This window comes from Dromiciops gliroides, chromosome 2, assembly GCF_019393635.1.
Source record: "Dromiciops gliroides isolate mDroGli1 chromosome 2, mDroGli1.pri, whole genome shotgun sequence".
Classification (NCBI taxonomy): Eukaryota; Metazoa; Chordata; class Mammalia; order Microbiotheria; family Microbiotheriidae; genus Dromiciops; species Dromiciops gliroides.
Window position 1 is genome coordinate 595,582,495 of NC_057862.1, and position 23,507 is coordinate 595,606,001.

General features: G+C 36.6%; 1 protein-coding gene across 2 annotated transcripts in view; it reads left to right on the forward strand.

The window, feature by feature from the left end:
- ASB3 (ankyrin repeat and SOCS box containing 3) overlaps positions 1-23,507 on the forward strand; it is a 106,284-nt gene that overhangs the window by 77,834 nt on the left and 4,943 nt on the right. For both annotated transcript variants that reach the window (XM_043988006.1, XM_043988008.1), the window contains 2 exons: positions 8,221-8,478; positions 18,570-18,703. In XM_043988006.1, coding sequence (XP_043843941.1) covers positions 8,221-8,478; positions 18,570-18,703 — 392 coding nt within the window. The remainder of the gene's footprint in view (positions 1-8,220; positions 8,479-18,569; positions 18,704-23,507) is intronic.

A 23,507-nucleotide genomic window follows, 5' to 3' on the forward strand; every position in this document is an offset into this window, starting at 1 on the left:
TAATGTTCTCTGGACATAACATCCTATCTCCTACATGCATACTTTTTCACAGTTTTCACTCCAAGGATGCTGTCCCTTCTCATTTTTGCTTCTTGAAACCTCTTTCTCACTGCAAGACAGACTGAGCCCACCTCTGAGAAACCATTTCTGAATCCCTTAGTTGTTAGTTCCTCCCTCCCCAACATGGGTTTGTACAGGGTGGACCAAAAGTCATGAATGTTTAATATCTCCTTTATTTTTTGTTTTTAATTTACAGTATCTTAATATCATATATAGTACATATAGGAACTGATTTTACATTACAGGTGAAAAATCAAACCTCATAAATGGCAAAAAATAAAGAAAAATTAATTTTCCAAAGGTTATTAAAACATCAGACCTCTTTGTGACTTTTGGCCTACTCTGAATATATTATAACTGACCAGTAGAATATAAATTCCTTGAGGGCAGAGACTATTTTGGTTTTATCTTTGTATTCCTAGTTCTTATTGCATCTCCAATACATACAGTGCTTAATAAATGCTTGTTCATTTTTTTTTTCCAGCAACAAACATTTATTTTATTTTCCAGTTACATGTAAGGGTAGTTTTCAACATTCATTTTCATAAGATTTAGAGTTCCAAATTTTTCTCCCTCCCTCTCCTCCCCCCTCCACAAGATCGCAACCAGGTTATATATGTACAATCCACAAGTGTTCTTTTTATCAGTTCTTTCTATAGGGATGCATAGTAAGTTTCCTCATTAGTTCCTTGGGATTGTCTTGGATCATTGCACTGCTGAGAGTAGTTAAGTCATTCACAATTACTCATTGAACAATACTGCTGTCACTATTCGCAATGTCCTCCCAGCTCTGCTCACTTCACTATACATCAATGTTCATTAGTCTTTCCAGGTTTTTCAGGGATCATCCTGTTTGTCATTTCCTGTAGCACAAGACCATTCCACTACAATCATATAGCACAGCTTTTTCCATCATTCCTCAATTGATGGACATTCCCTTGATTCTCAATTCTTAGCCTCCACCAAGAGTTGCTATAAATATTTTTTGTACAATTTTTCCCCCTTTTCTCTTTTTCATGTTTACTATTGTTTACTGTTTCCCTTCCATCCTATTCCCTTCCCCATGATATTCTATTATCCATCTTCTTTCATCCTATCCCTCTTCAAAAGGGATTTGCTTCTGTCTGTCCCCTCCCCCACTCTGCCCTTTCTTCTTTTGCCCCTCTCTCTTTATCCCCTTCCCCTCCTATTTTCCTGCTGGGTTAGAAAGATTACTCCACCCAATTGAGTATGTACATTATTCCCTCCTTGAGCCAATTTTAATGAGATTGAGGTCTTTGAGCCATTTCTGATGTGTGTTAGGCTCATTTACTGCCCAGATTAAATAGATTACTCCACCTAGTTGGGTGGAGTAGTCCCTACTTGAGGCAGCTCTGATGAGTTTAAGGTCTTTGAGCCTTTTCTGATGAGTGTAAAATTCATTTACTGCCCTGCTCCTCTCCCATCTCTTCTCCCACTCCATAAGCCTTTTCCTGTTTCTTTCATGTAGGATTTCACTTCTGCCCTTCCCCCTCCCCCAGTGCATTCCCTTCACCCCTCCATTTAACCTTAAAGATGTCATCACCTAGCTAAGTGACACAGTGGACAAATCATCACCCCTGGACCCAGGGGGATCCCAGCCAAAACCTGGCCTCAGACACAAGACAGTCACCCACTGTACAACCCCAGATATGTCCCCCAGCTCCAATTTTTTATGGTTCTCTAGGGTCTTATATTTGAAAGTCACATTTGCCATTCAGTTCAGGTCTTTTCATCACAAATATCTGAAAGTCTTCTTTTTCATTAAAGTCCCATTTTTTCCTCTGAAGGATCATGATGAGTTTTGCTGGGTAGGTGATTCTTGGTTGTAATACCATTTTCTTTGCCCTTTGGAATATCATATTCCATATCCCCCAGTCCTTTAATGTAGAAGCTGCTAGATCTTGTGCTATCCTGACTGGGGCTTCACAGTACTTGAATTCTTTCTTTTTGGCAGATTGCAATATTTTTTCCTTGACCTAAGAGCTCTGGAATTTGGCTATAATATTTTTAGGAGTTTTCCTTTTGGGATCTCTTTCTGGAGGTGATCAGTGGATTCTTTCAATTTCTATTTTAGCTTCTTCTTCTAGAATTTCAGGGCAATTTTCCCTGAGAATATCTTGGAAGATGGTGTCTAAGCTCTTTCTTTGATCATGGTTTTCAGGTAGACCAATAATTTTCAAGTTATTTCTCCTGGACCTATTTTCCAGGTCGGCAGTTTTTCCCAAAAGATATTTCACATTGCCCCCTTTTTTATTCATTTGTATTTGCTTTATTGTGTAAGTCACTGGCTTCCATTTGTTCAATCCTAATTCTTAGGCAATTATTTTCATCAGAGAGCTTTTGTGTCTCCTTTTCCATTTGGCCAATTTGACTTTTCAAGCTGTTGATTTTTTCTCATGTCTTTCCTGCATCACCCTCATTTCTCTTTCCATTTTTTCCTCTACCTCTCTAACTTTATCTTCAAAGTCCTTTTTGAGCACCTCTATGGCCTGAAACCAATTCATATTTTTCTTGGAAGCTTTAGATATAGGAACCCTGATGTTGACATCTTCCTCTGAGGGTGCCCCTTGGTCTTCCTTGTTATTGAAGAAACTTTCTATGGTCCTCACCTTTCTCTGTCTGCTCATCTTGCCTTTCTTTAACTAGACTTTTAGCTCCTTACAGTGGGGCACTGTTTGCAGGCTGCTGTATCCCAAGCTTAAGAAGTCCCAGGTGGTATGATTTAAGGAGAATCAGGTTCTTCCCTCACCCAGCCTGTTTCCTGGTCCTAGATGACCCCAGACCAACTTGCTAATCAACCAGCTTTGTGTGTTGTGGTTGTTAGCTCTGATGAGCCCGAGCCTCCCCCCCCCCCCACCTGGGCCTCTGCTACTTAAGTCTACCTCCTGTTTCTCAGCAGGGGTGTAAAAATCCAAGTTCTGCCTCAGCCCCAGCATGGACCCCTGTAGTCTTCCCCCCTGCCCAGGGCTCAGCCCACTCACCAGACTGTGAGCTTAGTTCCAGACAACACCGGTGCTTCAGCTGATTCAGAGGCTCTGAGGGTCTGCTTCTCTGGTGAGGCCTTCCTGGGACTGGATCTGTGTGAGGGTGACTGTGGGGTTGGGCAGCTCCCTCCTTCTGACCTTCCAAGCCGTTCTTGGTTAGAAGATGATTTCAGCACATTCTTCTGTGAGTTTTGCTGCTCTGGGCATTTTCCTATGGCATTATTTGGATGTTTTTTGGAGCTATCGTGTCATGAGACAGTGCTTGTTGAATTAAAATTTTCAGTGTTTCAGGCAAGAATAGTGATTTGTATGACGTAGGATTTGCCTCCTTGAGTTAGGATCTCTATTTTTAATAATAACAATAATAATCGCTAGCATTTCTATAGTGCTTTCTATGTGCTAGGCACTATGCTAAGCACTTTTACACATATTATCTCATATTTTCCTTTAGTTTTTTCCCCTTATTAAATTTACCCATCTAATTAATTTAATTTGCCTAGGATTAATATTCTGAAAGATCTCTCCTGAGTATCCCTGTGAAATGAGGAACATCTGAAGCAGTGACCGTAACATTTTTCTTTAATACTCTAAAATATCAAGAGAAACAGTGTCTTCCTCACTAATGTACAGCTTTGTAGCCAAAGTGATTAATGCAGTTGCAGTCAAACATTAACAGGTGCAATGACATGAAGGCAGTTTCTTAAGTGAACAGATGAACAAACTCAATTGGGAAACTTTTTTTTTTTTAATGAGTCTTAACAACTGGAGTTGGTACAGAAAGAAATTAGAACTTTTCCCAGAGTTTGACCTTCTGCTAAAGATCATGGCTGATTGTGGCCACAGAATTGAACCCTGGAAGAGCTTGTAAAATTATTTTTTCTATCTTTTCAACCAATACTGATCACTATTCCCTCCCCACCCCCCAAAACCAAAAACCAAAACAGAAAAGATTGGTTTCATTTTACCATAGTCTTGTATGATAGGTGTATCCAGCTAATGTTTCTTTTTTTTTTTTTTTTGTCCAATTGAACATTCATTAAGCATCTGCTTTGTGCAAGGCATTATGCTAGTTTCTGGTAACATAAAGACACAAATGAAATAGTCCCTGTCTTCCGGGTACGTTGTCCTTTTCTTACTTTTTAACATATATACAAGTTAGTAATTAAAAAGCAATTTCTACTTTAAAAAATTTCTACTAATTAAAATTTCAAATTTCTAAAATTTCTTTCTAACATATGAAAGTAAGTAAAAAGCAATTTCTACTTTTAAAATGTTTTTTTAATTCTACTTTTTCTTTCTAAAATTTTTAAATTTTTATCCATTTAAAAATTATTAAACATAATAAATATTTTTATTTAAAGTTTTGAGTTTGAAATAATTATTTAAAATTATTTTTTGAAAATTTAATTTGTCTACTTTTCTTACTTTCTAACATAAACACAGGTAAAATTACTAAAAGCAATTTCAAGAGGTTTGGTTCAAGATCAGATGTCATGTATGGAGAGTAGCTGAAAGTTATTCAAGTAATTTTTAATATAGCTTATTCAATGATAAGCATTGTGCATTTCAGCAGCATTTTTGTATTTGCCTGGTTAATTCTTTCATTCATTTTACCTTATGTTTTGTTTTTTTGCAGGGCAATAAGGGTTAAGTGTCTTGCCCAGAGTTACACAGCTAGTTAAGAGTCTTTTGGGGGGTGGGGGGGATGAGGATTAAGTTACTTACCCGGGGTCACACAGCTAGTTAGTGTCAAGTGTCTGAGGCTGGATTTGAACTCGGGTCCTCTTGAATCCAGGGCCGGTGTTTTATCCACTGTGCCACTTAGGTGCCCCTCTCATTTTACTTTTTTTTTTTTTTCACTTTTAAAAACTTTTATTAAGTGCCTACTATATGCCAGCCACTGCCTTAGGTCCTGGAGATTCAAAAACAAAATCAAAACAATCCTTTTAATATAAAATACTAGCGATTATGGAATGGAACGATCTCACTGTGGGGAATCACAGGGCCCAGGTCCCTACAATAGCTTTGCCACAGATGATGCTGTTACTCTGCTAGACTTGAGTTTCCTCATATGTAAAAGTGAAGGGTTTTGACTAGGGAAGAGAATAAGCATTTATATAGAATCTAATAAGTGCCAGACACTGTACTATAAACTTGATTATCTCATTTGATCTTCACAACAATCCTGGAAGGGAGGTATTTTTATTATCCCCATTTTACAGTTGAGGAAACTGAGGCAAACAGATTAAGTGACTTTTCCAGGGTCACACAGCTATTGTAAGTGTCTGAGGCCAATTTTAAACCCTGGTCTTCCTGATTCCAGGCCCAGCACTCTATCCACCAGCGCCACCTAGCTGACTAGATGATTCTAAGGTTTTTTTCAGCACTGTCTTTTATGATCCATCTAAAATGACCAATTTGTCCCTTTTTTGTTTCTCCATTTCAAAAAAACCTTTTTAAATTTTTATTTATTTATTTGTTTTTGTTAAATAGGATGTATGTGCTTTCTCCCAAATCTGGGCCTCCCTGTGAATTGGAAAACAAATAATTGTGTGTGTGTGTGTGTCTACATATATATGCATGGCAATTCATAATTCTGAGAGCAAGACTTATTCATTGTTCCTTTTAAAAACAGATAAACAAAAACCCAAGACTTTTTTCTTGCCTCATTAGCTACATTTTAACTTTACTAACTATCTGATACTACTTATTCTTTGAATAGCTTTTATTATTTTAGTCTCTTCTAGTGAGTTCATTTTATTCTCTGTATTTGTGAAAGAAGTATTCTCTTATATGAGCCCCTAGACTCATTCTTATTGTATGTGTTCTGCCTTAGCATCATATCATTTGGAGGAACTGTTAATGTTCAGAATAATAACTAAGTACCCATTTCTATCTGTATATTGTAAAGGTTGCCTGAAATAGATTTTTTTAAATTAAAATTTAGATGATAACTTATTCTCCACTTTTTGATAGGGTGTCATCAATAATTCATGTTATAAGAAGAAATAGAACCTAAATCATATCAGGAGTCTTCATCTGATGGCCAAACTCTTACTTTTTTGGAATTGGCTTGCTTTAATCTGTCTATTAAATGCTTATTTTTTTTCTTTTTTGGTGGAGAAAAAAAAGACTGAGTATAAGATGACACAACTCTGTGAGATAGTACAAGAATGATTATATTCTTTTTACAGAAGAACAAACTGAAACTGAGTTTGGGTGGTTTGCCCATTTTTATTCAAGTATTTCATTTAGAGTTAATTAGAAAAAGTTAATTCTGTAACTAACAATCCATCATCAAAGACCTAGATTATAACACTGTTGTTTCATAGACTTTCAGTGGTATCATTTTACTCTCCCTAATGAATGACAATAAGAATATTAAAATGTCTGTCTGAGAAGCCATGTCCCGAAGTGGGTAGAGAGCTTGTTTCAGAGTCAAGAAGATCTGGGTCCAAATCCTGCTTCTGACTCACACTGGCTCTGTTACCCTAACCATTCTCCTTAACTTATGAGTGTCCCAGGCAGCCTTCTAACACTCTTGATTGTAGAGAAGGTACCAGTCTGCACTAGGAGAGCCTGTGCTTCTTATGCTATTTAAATCACAGGTCCAGTTAGAAAAAAAAAATTATCTAGTGTTTCTCTTTTGATTTCAATGTGACTATTTCATGAAGTGGTCAGATCTCATAACACTTAAACAAAAGATATTCACAGTAGTTCATATAGCTTTGTAGTCACTGCTACATTTCTGGTGGTGCAGTAAGTTGAACATGAATATATATTCCTATCACAGCTTTTAGAATGGCTTAGATAGCCTTTTTAACTTTGCCAACCAAATTCCAATCCTATGAAGGTACCATACTGGATTTTGAAATAGGCCACTGGTTTTGCTTTGCTGAAGTGAAAATGCCACTAGTTGATCATTTTGATTAAATTTATTTCACTTTAGATAAAAGAATATTTTAGGAGGACCAAATGATGAAGATACTCCCGTCTATCCCCTATTGCAACCCAACCCCGTTCCTGTCAAGATATCTCTCTGACTGTGTTTGTTATATAACTCTTGTTTCTATGTTCACAGTATATAGATTGATCTCTTTTTGTGTGAATTGCACATGTGCATGAATACATCTGATTAATAGCCAAAATATGCCATATGAGGCCTCCTCTAACATATATAAGCTTTCTAGTAATAAATGACTTGGATTTATCATATAGTTTTATTCCATGTCCACAATTACTTGATTGACTTGTATTGCTTTAGCTCTGGGTAAGATAAGAACCTAGTTAAATGTATTCAGAATGGTTGATCTAGATAGGACAGTTAGCATAGGTATATGATAATGACTATTTAGAAGCCACATCCTATTGCAGAATTATTTAAATGGAAAACTATATGTAATTAAGCAATGGCCACATTATCATTAATTTATACTAAACCCACTGAATTGTAAAATATTTCCCTTTAATAATTTCTCTGAGAATGATCAATAGCTAATGGTTTGGATGGTGCTATTTAATCTTTTAAATGAGGAAGAGCACAAATTAGAATTTTAGTGAAGTGGATATAAAAAATTTACATGGATTAGGTGGTTTTTAAAATGTAATCATGGGGACTTAGCTGCTTCAAATACTGATTTAAAAGCTATATAAATAATTTTTAGAGCTATAATGTTTTATGTGACAGAAGTTCAGTATTTTATATTTACTTTACCCACTCCAAGATTTTATGTGTAAGAATTTAATTTTATCAGTCAGCACTATGTTTTCTTTTTAAAGTATTTGAATAATAAAATTAATTTTAAAATTCAACCTATAAATTTGTCCTTGGTTCATAGAGTGAATGTTTTTTGTGCTTGGTTTTCTATTTCGAAAACTTCAAAAGTAAGAGAGAAGCTGACCCAGGATGTTGGTAAAGGGAACTGGAGTCTTTCAGATTGCAATTGACCTTTAGAGTTTAGGAATTGGATACATTATTCAATAATTAATGAGATGATTAAAAAGAGTAATCTTGTAAAAGCTTATATAGTTAGAAGATTTAATTTGTTTTTGTCAGTTTTTAGAATAATATTTTTTGTTTTTTCAGATGTTTGAATAATATTTTTTTCCAAGTATCGTTATTCTAACTAGATTATCTTCTTTTGTTATGGTAAAGCTCTGGGCACTTCGGAATGGTGGATATTTTTCTGAAATATGGAGTCCAGCTAAATGAAATGCATTTGGCATACTGTCTGAAGTATGAGAAGTTTTCAATATTTCGGTACTTCTTGAAAAAAGGCTGCCCATTGGGAACATGGAACCATTTGTCTGAGTTTATAAAGCATGCAGTTAAAGCACAAGCAGAGTACAAGGAATGGCTGCCATCTCTCCTGTTAGCAGGATTTGACCCAGTCAATCTACTCAGCAGTTATTGGTAAGGAATCATACAACAGAGACCTCCCAGCCTTTGGGAAGGAATTGTATTTTATTTCCCCAAAGCCTCAAGATCAGTTAATGTTGGGGGAATCTGATGAAAAAACGAGGGTGAGGGGTCAAAAACCAGGAGCCTCAGTGAAATGCTCATAAAATTTGGGGGAGTGAGTGGTCTGTGGTGGCAGCTTTGGTTCATGGACTTCTTCCTTGGAAATGACTTCAGGAGAGGGAATAATGATTTGATCTACTATGACTGACCATTTGGAGATCCCTGCCTTACAATGTCTTACAGTTTTGGTACTTCTTAGGGGACAAAGACTAGTCTCTGAACTAGTTGGTCACATACAGATTATTGTTATAAGCATTCATTGTACTATGTAGTTATTCAGGGACTACTAAGGTATATAAGACTTTTTGCACCTACCCTAAATGACTTTTTGTGCTTTTGTGGTTATTATTCTTTTTACTTTGTCAGCTGTCACTTGTCAGTGGGCCTGCTTTTACCAACACACCTACCTGCCTCTTGTTTACCCAGTTTAGGAATTGCATTCGTAAATACCTCTGAAGTCAGTGGTCTCCTGAATATATTCCTTGGTCTGGATAGGAGGTTAGACATTTGGAGAAGGCAAGCAAGTGGGTCTAATCTTTTTTAGAACTGTTGGAAGAAGGAGGAGGGAAAGGGCAATTAACCAATCAGTCAGTCAATAAGCATTTATTAAGTACTTTCTGTGTGCCACGTACTGGTAAGAATTGGGGATAGAAATACAAAATTGTCTTTGTCCTTAAGGAACTTACATTCTATTGAAGGGAGACAAAATTTATATAAATAAGTATGCATCAATACATATGAAGTCATTTTTGTTTGTTTGTTTTGGAGGGAGCACTAGCAGCTGGGGGATCAGGAAAAGCTTCATTGTTGGTATTGGTTAAGTGAGGTTTTGAAGGAAATAAGAATTCTAAGAAGTGGAGGTGAAGTGGGACTGCATTACAAGCATGGAGGATAGCCAGTAAAAATGCACAAAGGAGAAGCATTCCATCAAGGAGATGAAATATATGTGAAGAACAGCAAAAAGACCATTTTGGTTGAACCTGAAACTGAGGAGAGGAGTGGGGTAATGTATAATAAGGTTGGAAAGATAGGTTGTGGCCAGGTTGTAGAAGGCTATAAAAGTTAAAGAGATGTTTGTATTTGATCCTAGAGGTAATAAACAGCTGTTTATTTAAGCTAGTGGCATGGTTAGACTTCTACTTTAGGAAAATTACTTTAGCAGCTTTGAGGAGGGTGGATTAGAGTTGGGAGAAACTTGAGATTGGAGAAGGGTAGCCATAGATTTTCAAGCATCAAAGCTTTGTTTTATTTCTTACAAATGTTTTAACAGTATTTTGACTACCATTTTTTCATTATAAATGTCCAGAAAGTTTTAATGATACCTCATTGTGACATGGATAAGAATCTAAGACAACAATTTGTCCAAAAAAAGACTCGGTATAAGTATGATGTAGCAACCCATAAAGTTTATGTAATTGAGCTTTATTTAGAGGGCATAGCGGAGCAGCTAGGTGGCGCAGTGGATAGAGCACCTGCCCTGGATTCAGGAGGCCTGAGTTCAAATCCGGCCTCAGACACTTGACACTTATTAGCTGTTTGACCCTGGGCAAGTCATTTAACCCCAATAGCCTCACCAAAACAACAACAACAAAAAACAAACCAAAAAAAAAAAAAGAGGGCATAGCTTCCAGGGGTCAGATGGCGCCACCAGGGCCCTCACTCCACACAAGCGTCCACAGCCCTGCTGTTTGAAAACACGGGGACCAGTGGCTGCCCTGTGATCTTTTGTCTGTATCTGCCCTACTCAGACTGCATCTGGAATATTGTGTTCAGTTCTAAAAACAAAGTTTGAAAGGGACATTGATAAACTGGAGAGCATCCAAAGAAGGGCAGTCAGGATGATGAAGGGCCTTTAGTATATGATATATGAGAATCAGTTGAAAGAATTGGGAGATGTTGAACCAGGAGAAGAAAAGCAATAGAGGACATCACTGCCATCTTTAATTATTTGAAGGTCTGCCAAGTAGAAGAGGGATTAGACCCAAGAGGACAGAACCAGGTGCAGTGGATGGAAACGGCAAAGAGATTCATTTAGGCTTGACATCAGCAGACACTTTCTAAGATTTAGAGCCATCCAAAAGAGGAATGATCTGTTCCAAGGGGGTTATGGTTCTTCCTTCATGGAGATTTCCAAAAAGATACTGGATGACTATTTGTCAGCGACATTATAGCTGGAATTCCTTTTGTGTATGGTCAGGCCTCAGTAACTGCTGAGCTCCTTTCCAAGCCTTATATACTCTTTGATTTCATGATTCTCTGAATAGGTAGAGAAATTACAAAGATTTCAATAAGAGCCTTCAAATTAAACCAACAAATATGTTGCCATTCAAAGACTTAAGTGCATGCTCCAGGACTTGGTCCAGGACCTGAGGTTTAGACATTAAATTCTCTCCTCCAGAATCCAACCTAACACTTGTGCCTTAGATGCAAGACTCATTACCTCCAACAGGCCTTTACTTTGTGGATTCTTTTCAGGACAAAAGATTCAGATACACATTTCATTTTTGTCTTTGTATTTCCAGTGCTTAACATGGTGCATGGCATATAGTAGGCACTTAATGAGGTTCTTAGGATTATCTGTCTCACGTTGTAAGGTACTTTGGTGGCCATGCTTGCTGATTGATAGATTTAATGAAAAAGTGGGAATCAAAGAGGAGGGCAAAAAACATGTTGGAAATTACAATCATCAATGAGGAATGTGAGAGACTGAATACTTATTTTTCATGAATATTTTCTTTAAGAAAAGATTCAGAAGGTTCTGAACATTGTGACCACTACATGACATTACCAAAAAAGACATTGATTACATTTTAACAGACAGGAAGTGACTACTGATTTGTGAGTCATTCCTAAATCAGCTTTGTATGTACAGTTTAGAGCACTAATGTTTTAGCACAATGAACAAAATTAATGCAAAGTTAGAAGAAAGAATACAAGGAGAATAAAACAATAGCTTTCAAGTAAAACAACTTCAGTCTAACACATTCAGACAAGTTACTGGTGAAAAATAAGATATTTGTGGTTAAAAGTACATCAGCATCAATTACTAAATTTTATAAAGTTTAACCATTGTATATTAAATTTAGTCTACTCAGATGAGTAGAATAAAGGGCCTAATCATTAAACTCAGGAATTACTTGCCAAACTGGGAAGTATAGTGGTAAAGAACAATACTAGTTTAAAATATAAGTTTGTCTTTAAAATCTTATGGGGAGGATGAACAATCAGTAATCTTTTGTAAAGCCTCTGTGCTACACATTCAAAGAATGAAACACTTTTATTGTCTAAAGGTATGCAACAGATACTGATTTTGAGTGGCAGTTCTTCATTTTAAAAGAGTGAGAGAGAAAAGCAGTAGAGGGCAAAACCAATTTAAAGTTGGGTCTAGAGACCCAACTAAGCTAAGCCATCCAAAGGGCATTTATGTGCATGAATTTTTAAAACAAATTATTTTTACCATCAAGGACAGTAGAGCTACCATAATTGAACTCTACTATCATAGTCCTGGACAGGCTTATCAAGAAGCTAAAAATGGCATTGAAGATAATAAAGATGAGAAAAGACAACTGAATGAGACCAGCTATACACAGAGGAGAACCATGTTGCAGGTGACACATTTGTGAAGTCATTGAAGGATTGATTTCCAAGATTTCCGAAAAAAGAAGTTTGGAAAGATTGGAACAAAATCTCTAACCTTAATCTTTCCTACCCTCTGCAAAGGCTACTGAAAGAACATTTGTAACTATCAGCTGATATATGCCTATTTATCATTTATGATAGAATTTTAATAAGAATAACCTATACATGCATAAAGGGAATCCTCAATGAGGGTATTAGCAAACCTTTGCCTAGTCCACAGCAGATTACATCTTCATCCTCACACAATTGACTGAAAAGTGTAGACAATATATAATCCCACTGTGTTTGTTTTATTGGTTATTGACCATGTTAAAAAATAAACAAACAAACCACTGGATTTAGTAGAACAAAATGCCACTTCAAAAACAGTCTTTCAATAAGATGTCTCTCACACATGAAATAAAAATATACAAGGTTTCTTGAAACATATAACAATGGAGAAAACTCTCATTGATGACTCCTGTTATTAATATTAGGCAAAGCATAAAAGAGACCTTCATATTTGTCAACAGTGTATACCACTATCTTGTAAGAGATCCAATGTAGATTCAAAATAGAAGAGGGATTTCCATGAAATGATGAGGTCTTCCAGATAATTCTGCATGTAAATAACAGTGCTAATTGTACCAAGCTCTAGGACATTGCATTTAAAATAAATAAGATTCATAAATCAAAAACTTGGCTTAATTATTTATCTAAGAAAAAATAAGTAGATGAAGAATATCTACTGTCCAGACTGTGTGTGTATCTTGGGCATGCACTGGCTTCTTCCCTCCTGCCTAAAAACATGCCCATTTCTTCTTCCCTGTCCTCAAAAAACACCCACTTCATTTTTCCATCCTGGTGAACTGTTCTATATCTTTTCCATTGTTTGTGACTAAACTCCTTGAGAAGGCTGTTTACAATAGGATCCTCCACTTTCTATTCTCTTTTCTTTACCCCTTGTAATTCAGTTTCTAACCTTTTCATTCCACTGAAGCTGCTCTCTCCACTGTTACAAGTGGTCTTTTAGTTGCCAGATATGATGACCTCTTCTCAATCCTCATTTCCCCTGATCCCTGCAGCCTCTGACACTGTTGATCTCCCTTTCCTCCTTGATACTCTGTATTGCTTCTCTAGGTTTTTGGGAAACCACTTGGTCCAGGTTCTCCTACCTATCTGTCCCTTCTCAGTCTCCTTTGCTGGATCCTTCTTGAGATTATGCCCTCTAACCTTAGGTGTCTCATAGGGTCCTGTCCTGATTGTTCCTTCTGTCTCTTTTCTTCCTCTGTATTCACTTGGTGATTTCTTCAGCTCCCGTGGATTTAATTACCATCTCTATGCCGATGATTCCCATCCTACCCTAACCTCCCTGTTGACTTCCAGTCTCAAGTTTTCAGCTACCATTTAGATATCTACAAACAGATGTCCAGCAATTACCTTAAGCTCAACATGTATAAAACAACTCATTATCCTCACCTCCCAACTTCCCCATTTCTAAAAGGACAACACTATCCTCCCCATCTCTTAGGTTTACAATCTAGGTGTCAACCTCTAGTTCTCACTCCCTATATTTGATCTGACACCAAGGTCTGTCAGTTTCACCTTTGCAACATCTCATAAATATGCTCTTTTCTGACACTGTTGCCACTCTGGTGCTGCCCAAAAGTGCAAGTCTGACCATCTCACCTCCTTACTCAATAAACTCCATTGGTTCCCTATTGCTTCCAAGATGAAATACAGTATCCTCTGCTTGGCATTCAAAGCCCTCCATAGCCTAACCCCCTTCTACCTTTCCAATTTCTTACACTTTACTCCTTGTCAGATATTCTTCAATTCAGTGACACTGGCTTCCTTGTTGTTCCCCAAAGAAGACGCTTCACCTCTTGGGTTGGGGAGTTTTCTCTGACTCTCTTCCATGCCTGGAATGCTCTCCTCTTTATTTCTGCCTGCTGGCTTCCCTGGCTTTTTTTTTTTTTTTTTTTGCATCCCAACTAGAATCCCATTTTCAAGGAGAACCCTTTCCCAACACTTCCCAACCCCTCTTAATTCTAGTGTCTTCCTTCTGTTGCTTATTTCCTATTTCTTTTGTATATAGCTTGTTTGGGTATATTTGTTCACTTCTTGTCTCCCACATTAGATTGTGAGTTCCTTGAGGGTAGGGACTGTCTTATGCCTCTTTTTGTATCTGCCCCACTTAGCACAATGCCTGGAACATAGTAGGTACTTAATAAATGTTTATTGACTAATCAACACTTGTATTCTTTTTTTGTTTGTTTTTGTTTTTCTTTTTTTGGTGAGGCAATTGGGGTTAAGTGACTTACCCAGGGTCACAGGGCTAGTAAGTGTTAAGTGTCTGAGGTCAGGTTTGAACTCAGGTCCTCCTGAATCCAGGGTTGGCGCTCTATCCACTGCGCCACCTAGCTGCCCCAACATCTCTATTCTTATGGCACTGTTACATGTCTATATGACATGGAATAATATAGCCTCTGAAGAATTAAAAATCAGTAGCACCCAGAGGACAATTGAAAATACATAATAAATGTGAGTAGGCAGTAACATATTACAAACAGGGAATCATAAAGGAGAATGTCATAATAGAAATTGAGTGAAAAAGAAGATGACGGTCTGTTCATATGGGGAGAGCAAGGGATATATGATATGATTGGTATCCTTTTGATACCAAGAGAAAGTGAGAAAGACTCTTCATAGTTTGTATGGATTCCCTTTGATAAACTCATGGGAGGATATAGATAAGAATCACACAGGTTGGGCAGGCATTGATAGATTTTAATCTTTATCACTGGAGGGAATTGCTACATTGATTGGGTGATCTTTTATTTACAAAAGTTGATTTAAAAATGAACTGTCACTGTTCATAAATTAAGGACTTTCTACCATATCTTACCTGGAAAGACTGAAGGGGACAAGCTATGTTAACAAGAGGAGAGCATTGTTGTTTATAAATAGTTGGATATGGGAATTTCAAAACCTCAAAGAATCATAAATGGAAGTATAACCATAATGTTTCAAGCTAAAAAATGTGCTGTGCACATTGTAAGGCATTTACTATTCATTTTTTGCACTATAATAATAAACCTGATAATGATAACTAACATTTATCTAGAGCTTTAAGATTTTCAAAGCACATTACAAATATTATCTCATTTTATCCTCAATGGCCCTGGGAGTTAGATGCTAATATTATCATCACTTTACAGATAAGGAAATAGGTTAAGAGTATAAGTTATTTGTCCAGGGTCACATAGCTAATGAGTATCTGAGGTTGGATTTGAACTCAGGTGTTTCTGACTCTAGTTCCCATGTTCTCTTCACTGTGCCAGCTTGAAGATTGCAAATTTCCATAGTTTGCAGTTTTTGCTTTAGTATTGAAAATACTAAATGCTCAATGAAAATGTAGTTCTTTGATGTTGTGTAGCATTTCATTGCTGGTAAGCCTGATATAACAAATATTGTTAAGATTTACTATATTTTATCAGATTTACATTTAAAGGGCAGAGTATAACTAAAAACAAGACCATTCTATAAAAGTCCCAATGTATTAAATGGATTTTATAAATGTTTGTCATGTAAATTACAAGGGTTGGGTTTTTGTTTGTTTGTTTGGTTGGGTTTTTTTGCCTACAGGTTATTTGTCTTACAGTTTTTTAACATATACCTGGAAAATAATTACCTGCCAAAATGTAATCTACAAACTTGATACTTTTTTTTTCAAACTTGATATATATTTTGCAATTTTCAATGCAATACTAATTTTCCCTCCTGGAATGTAATGGGAGAATAATAAAAAGTAAATGTCAAATGTACATTTTGTTGATTAATTGTCCCTGGTTTATGAGTATATAGCTGATTTGTACAATGTGATGGGCAGTGTGGTATGGTAGTAATAAATTTTTTAGTGGCCTTATCAACAATGGTAAATAAGCCATTCTATTAACTATTAGCTATACAAACAGATTTATGCCTTGTGTGTTTTTCAGATGACTGCATAAAAATGTTTTTGTGTTCAGTCACAGTCAACCATGAACTACATTAAGGTAGAAAAGTGAAACTATTACAAAAGAAATAAGTACCATTACTAAATAACCTTTGCTGTAGCCAAGGAGTTTTGTTTACCTTTATATGTTATGCATCTTTCCATCTTTGATCAGTTATAATTTAAATGAGATAGCAGAAAGCTATAGAAAATTGAAATGTTTTCCAAGATATAAATGCAATACTCCTCCTTTTGATTTTGCTGTCACTTCTTTTCTCTGTACATCTGTGTTTTGGGGAATTATCAATTATGAGAAATAAATTTAATAAATCTACTTAATGATTTCAAGGGTAGCTTATCTCTAAATTGTGCAAATAAGTTGTCGTTGGGATGACAAGTTCTAAAAGATTTTAAAGTTTGTCCTTATTGCTTTAACTCTTTGCCTTAGCTTTTAGTAGTAAGCTTCCAAAGCAAAGTGAAGGTCGAATTATCCAGATTATTTAAGCAAAGTCTTTTTTTTGGGGGGGGGGCCCTAATTGCTAAAGGTTGTATCATGTCCTGCTTCCCCCCCACCCCCCATTTTGGTAGCAAAAATGAATTTAATTGTGTCAGAAGTGACAACTCCTATTTGAACTTGAGGTTTTTTAGGATATTGCTGAAAACCATTTTGCACAGCCAATTTCTATCCATAAGCAAAATAATAACAGTAATAATTCTATGGGCCCTGGAGGGCTCAGGCAGAAAAGGTCACTTGGGGAGCTTTCCAGTCCAGCCTCCCTACTAGCTTCTCTTTTCCTTTCTCCCTTCTGACTGGACATTCACTTTCTATCCCCACCCCATGAAGGAGGGGACTCTGACCCTTGAGTCCCTTCCTCTCTCCCCACTGTCACCCTTCCAACATGGCAGCTCACACCTTTTGGATGAGAATGGAGTCATTGGCATAGCCATTTGAACTGCTGATGCAACTTAAGGAACCCAGGCCCTTAACTAGAACTTTTCTTGAACTCAACACTCTTTTGGTGGGTGATAAACAAAGTGGATACAAATAACCTTTCTATATATAACCAACCATTACTTTCCACTCAGCAATTTCCCATCAACCCATCATCTAATTTCTTACCATGGGTCTGTGTGTGTGTGTCCATCCACAGGAGAATAGATTAAAGGCCCTGAAATGAATTGGAACTAGCTCCTCTCAGTGTTCTCATGACCAGAAATGACTGAGGTTGCTGGGCTGCCATATAAGAAAGTAATTCTTAGGTTTGGTATGGTTTATTTTATTAATGGTGGAATTATTGATTGGAAAATATAGTTGTTTGGAAGATATTCTCCAATTTCCATTTGTTCCTCAGAGAGTGGGCTAATTCCACAGTTAATCATCAAGCACTAATTATATGCCAGGCACTTGAATCACAATGAAGTGGTCCCTTACCATGAAGGAACTCACATTCTTTTGGAGGAAATTATACATATATACAGATGCTTAATAATACAAACTGTTTACAAAGTAAATACAAGGCAATTTATGATAGAGGAGGCAATGACTGTGGTAAGAATCCAGAAGGGCCTCAGGTAGGAAGTGGCACTTGAGCTGGGCTTTGAAGGACAACTTGTGGAAGGACAGGGAAACAAGAAATGTAGCGATGCATGTGAGGAAGATCAAGAGAGCCACTTTAGTCAGATCAGAGTGTATGAAGGAAAGTAAAATGGAATGAATAATCCTTGAAAGGTAGCCTGGAGTCAGATTGTAAAGGGCTTTAAATGGCAAAAAAAGGAGGTAATAGGGAAGCAATGGAATTTATCAAACAGGGTACTGGCAGGATCAGATCCATGCTTTGGGAATATCACAGGACAGGGAAGGGACCCTAGGGCCATAGTCAGTCAAGGGCTCTGGGTTTCCTCCTTCATGGGATTGAGATGGAAGGTGAATGAATTGGAGGAAGATTTGAGAGGCAGGGAGACCAATTAAAAAGCTATTCCAATAGTCTAGGTGAGAGGTGATGAAAGCTTGAACTTGGCTGGTAGCTGTATGAGTGTAGGATAGGGGATGAATATGAGAGATGTTGTGGAGGTAGAAATGATAAAATTTGGCATTTTATTAGATTTGTGTTATGTTTGAGAGAGTAAGGAATTGAAGATCACTCTGAGGTTGCAAATCTGGGTAAAGAAACCTGGAAGTTCCCTTCAAAGGAATACGGAAGTTTGGAGATTGGTCATAGCATTATCTTTCCAGTGTTAAGATTTTTGGATATAAAGGAACTACAAAGGCACTTTATTACTATTACTGTTGGTTTAACTTAGAGATTGCTTCCAGAATATATCCCTGACTGTTTTGTGTCAGTGACTGTGCTAATTTCTTGCTACATAGGATTCACTCAGTCGATGATGACATCCTCAACTTTAGCCTGGAGTTCGCTAATTGGAAGCGGCTTCCCCTTGCTATTGAGAAGATCCTCTCTGCTCGTGCAGAAAGCTCTTCCTGGGTCCCATTGAATCATTTTGGTAAGCCACTTGGTTTTTATATTCCCTTTGTCCTGCCCTGCCCTGCCCTCTGGACTGTGATTTTAAGTTGGAAACATCTCTGCAGGCTATTGTAGTATGAAGATTGGAAAGCCAAAAATAAATTGCATGCAAATTAATTTTTTTCACCTGAGAAAAACCATAATTTAATTGCCTTAAGCTAAAATCAGAGCTAGTTTCCCAAGTCAAAATAACTAGCCTTTGAAGTAAAGCAGGTGTTCAGAACTGATACTTCTGTTTAGTGATATATCCTCATTTTTGTAGTTTACTCTAATTAAAATGCATCCTTAAAAATATCTGGTTAGTTAATGAATTTACGTTGTGATCTGTTGAACAGTGTAGTTAACTTTAATGTTCTAACTTGAGAATGGAGATAATTTTATTCATTCTATAAAATCAAATGGAATTATGTATGTAAAATGGTTTGTAATCATGAAGTGTTAAATTAATGTGAGTTACTATCAGTCAATCACCAAGCATTTATTAACTACCTACTATATATGCTAGGCACTATACTATACATAAGATACATATAAAATAGATATAAGGTAAATTTATTGAAGAGGCAGTTATGTTTGAGTGGAGTCTTGAAGAAAACTAGGAATTCCAACAGTCAGAAGTTATGAGGGAAAGCATTCCATGTAGGTAGGATATAATCAGTGAAAGGGCACAGAAATGGAAGGTGGAGGGGACTGATATCTAAGACTAGAAAAGTAGAGAGGGGCCAGATTATTTGTTTTTGGGTTTTTTGTTTTTTGTTTTTTTGTGGGGCAGTGGGGGTTAAGTGACTTGCTCAGGGCCACACAGCTAGTAAGTGTCAAGTGTCTCAGACTGGATTTGAACTCAGGTCCTCCTGAATCCAGGGCTGGTGCTTTATCCACTATGCCACCTAATTGCCCCTGAGAGGGACCAGATTATAAAAGGCTTTAAATGGCAAACCAAGCAGTTTATGTAGATTGTTCCCCCAAAAAACTTAGTGAAGTTTTAAACTGTTAAAATTTAAAACTATGCAAAAAAATTTTTTGGAACAACCTGTATAGAGAAGTTAAACCATTAAGTTTTAAAAGTGCACTAAGACTTTTAGGACACTTTGTATTTGGTGCTAGAAGTAATAGGAAATACATGTGAGTAGCAGGCATTATACACCATACAAACTGGCAAAAATGACAAAAATGGCAATAGTCAATGTTGGAGGAGTTGTAGCAAGATAGGCACAGTAATGCATTGTTGGTAGAGCTGAGAAATGATAGAGTTATTTTGGAAAGCAATTTGGAATTATGCAAGCAGAGTGACCCTTTGAACCCCAAGGAAGCCATTGATAGGGAAAAAGTCCTCATATTTTCCAAAACATAGCAGCACTTTTTATGAGAGCTAAGAATTGGAAAGAAAGTAGATGCTCCTTAATTTGGGAATGGTTAAAAAAATTGGTACATGAATGTAACTGATCATTATGCTATTGTAAAAAATGATGTTTGTGATGAATACAGAGAAGCATGGAAAGATCTATATGAACTGATGCAAAGTCAAATAAGCAGATCAGAGAAAACAACATATACAGTAACTACAACAATGTAACTGAAAGTATGTCCCCCACACCATCAAAAATAAATATAACACAATTATAAAGATCAAACAGTTCTTGGAATGAAAGGATATTAGAAAACACCCATAAGCCACCCATTTGTGGAAATGGGAGTCCACAGGTGTTAGACATTGCATATATTTTCTGGTTTTTTTCCAATGTATTGATCAGTTATGCTGGCTTTTTTTTTCCTTATCTCTCCAAAAAGAAAATACTATTTGTAACAAAGGATGGTTCTCTGAGAAGGGTAGAGGACAGAATATATGGGATACTATGGTGATGTAAGAAAAGTAGAAATATCAATAAAATGTATGTGTGACCATGTTACACCCCTGCTCCTCCCCACCCCTCCCCCCAAAAAACAAGTAGGGGTTATACTCAGAATGATTAGTATAAAATTATTACACCGTATCATGTTTATTTTGACTCGCTAGTGCAGCTATCATAAGTATTTCCTGTGGAAGTGGGCTGGAACAAATTTGGATTTTATGAGTTGGTTGGTATTTTAAAAAAAACCCAACTATTAGCATTCCTCATTTTGTCCTCAATTTGACCCATTTGTTGAAGCTAGTTGAAGAAATTAAAGAAGGAGCAATAGGAGAAATTTTAGTTTAAGAAAAGCACATCTAAAAACAAAAAAGAAAATCAAAGCACATCTCTAAGCTGGCAATAGTGTCTCAAAAGTTCTTGAAGCTATTTAGTTTAAGCTGTGCAGTTTACATAAGGGGCATAGTAGAGGTTGTGTCCCTTTAATTTTTGTGGCTTTGTGTGTGTGTGTGTGTGTGTGTGTGTGTGTAATCTATTTTGTCTTTACATTACAGCTATTTCCTACCTCCAGCTCCTGATTGAAAGGGCATTTTTAAGAAGTAAAAACAATTAATCAAATATAGAGACTCACATTTTTTAAAATGTGTACAATACTGTGCCCTGATAGTTCTTTTCTGCTTCCTTCCTTTCGTTTTTCTTTCTTTCTTTCTTTCTTTTTTTTTTTTTGGCAGGGCAGTGAGGGTTAAGTGACTTGCCCAGGGTCACATAGCTAGCAAATGTCAAGTGTCTGAGTGTGGATTTGAACTCAAGTCCTCCTGAATCCAAGGCCGGTGCTTTATCCACTGCACCACCTAGCTGCCCCCTCCTCTTCCTTTCTATCAAGAGGAAGGACATATGTGTTTTCTTCTGTCTTTGTGGGACCTCCACTGCTTTTTCCATTGTTTCCATTTCAATTACAATTTCCATTTCCATTACAGAATTTCACTTCTTTTTAGTGATCTTTTTCATTTATATTGAGTCAATATAATATAGTGGAGAGAGAGCCTGACATAAGCTCTGTTTTCTGACAAGGGCCTTATCTTCTCTCCGTTGGTTTCTTCCTATTTAAATTGGAAATAATAATACTCAGAGAGCTGTAGTTTTTTAAAAAAATAAATCTTAAGTTGTAGTATAAATATAATTATTACTCTCAAGTTGAATGGAGATCTTAGTAATCTGAGGTCCCTGTTAGAGTTTTCTCAAGTACAGGGTTTTTTTACAAATATGATAGTTCTGACTTGCATGTAATTCTTAATATTGAGTGTTTTATCTGGTGATATCAGTTATGTACTCACACCTATAAAGAATAAAAATCTATTCAGCATATATAGATGAGGGACAGTGGTTTTGGTAAAGAAAAGACATATGCCAAATAGGAAAATTAGTGCAATGTATCATTTAGGAAAGAAATGCGAAGGTTTATTCTGAACACTTAACATAGCAAGCCTTTCCCAATGAAGGCAAAAAATGGTACATGAGTGCATTATTGCCCAAATGGAATAAATCCATTAATACTTTCTCATTTAATTAGGCACTTGGTAGAGCTTGTATCACTTGTTAATAATCTCATTTAAAGAAGATTTTGTTTTGGCTGAGAATTCAAAAGAATTTATCTCACAGGTATTTATCTTGATCATATTTTCCTTCAGCACTGGTATCAGTGCTTCAGGTACTGACAGTACTAGTAGGCTACTCACAAAATATGTACTGGGTCACCTACTCTATTCAGAAGAAAAGCCTTGCCATTTAGAAATATTTGAGGGAACTCATAACCATTGATTTATAATGGGTGGTATTTACAGGTGGTTGAGTCCTATAGATAATGAAAAAGAAATAGTTTCCCTCTACACCACACTCTCACAGGTCCTAAGACTTGCTGACTCCTTCTAGAAACAGAGTTCTCTTCACCCACTCCCCTTCAACAAGAGATTTGTTCCTTTCTCCAGGATTCCAAACAAAAGAAGGTATACCTAAATCTTAGGGATACTTAAGACTTGATCTTGAATTAGTACATCAGGAAGTGACTTAAAAGTGTTCAATAATTTGAACATATTTTTATAGGAAAGGTTGTTATCTTAACCCAAGAAATCACATCTCTACTTGCTAGCTTAAAGTCTCCTAGCAGTAGATTTCAGGTTCCCTTGAAAGTATACCTTTGTTTCTGTGGAGACATTTGTATTTTGATATAAGGGAGAGCTTGACCCTACCTCAACCCGTTATAAAGATTTATCAGCCATTACAATATTTAAACTAGTGACTGTACATCTGGAAATACTACTTAGCATTATAACTTTCATAGACATTATGCACGTACACAGTTACTATACACATGGATTTGAATCTCCCTTAGTACTCAACAGCAAGTTAAGCAATAATCAACTGGGTAAAGACTTCCTCAGTCCAAGTGAACAAATTTCTGAGTGGTTATGGTACATTAGGTCAGTGATCTGTTACCACCTCAGTAGAACCAAAATGGTACTATTAAAATTGAAATCTGAGTGCTTAAGTCTTTTAAAACCTAAGGTGATTGGGGACAGCTAGGCAGTGCAGTGGATAAAGGTGCCCTGGATTCAGGAGGACCTGAGTTCAAATCCAGCCTGAGACACTTGACACTTACTTTGTGTGACCCTAGGCAAGTCACTTAACCCTCATTGCCCTGCAAAAAACAAAAAACAAAATAACAAACAAAAATAAACAAACAAAAAACAAGCTAAGGTGATTAACTGACATCAGTATTAAGAAGATAGGAAAGAATTAAGATAGCCACAGCCTCTGGAGAACAGTGAAGTTGAAAGAACATCTCTCTAGCTGAGTCTAGTACCTACCATGCCACAAATGCAAATCATGTAACCTGAGTTTTTTCATCTGACAAAAGGGTGATTTTTGCAGCTGTTATTT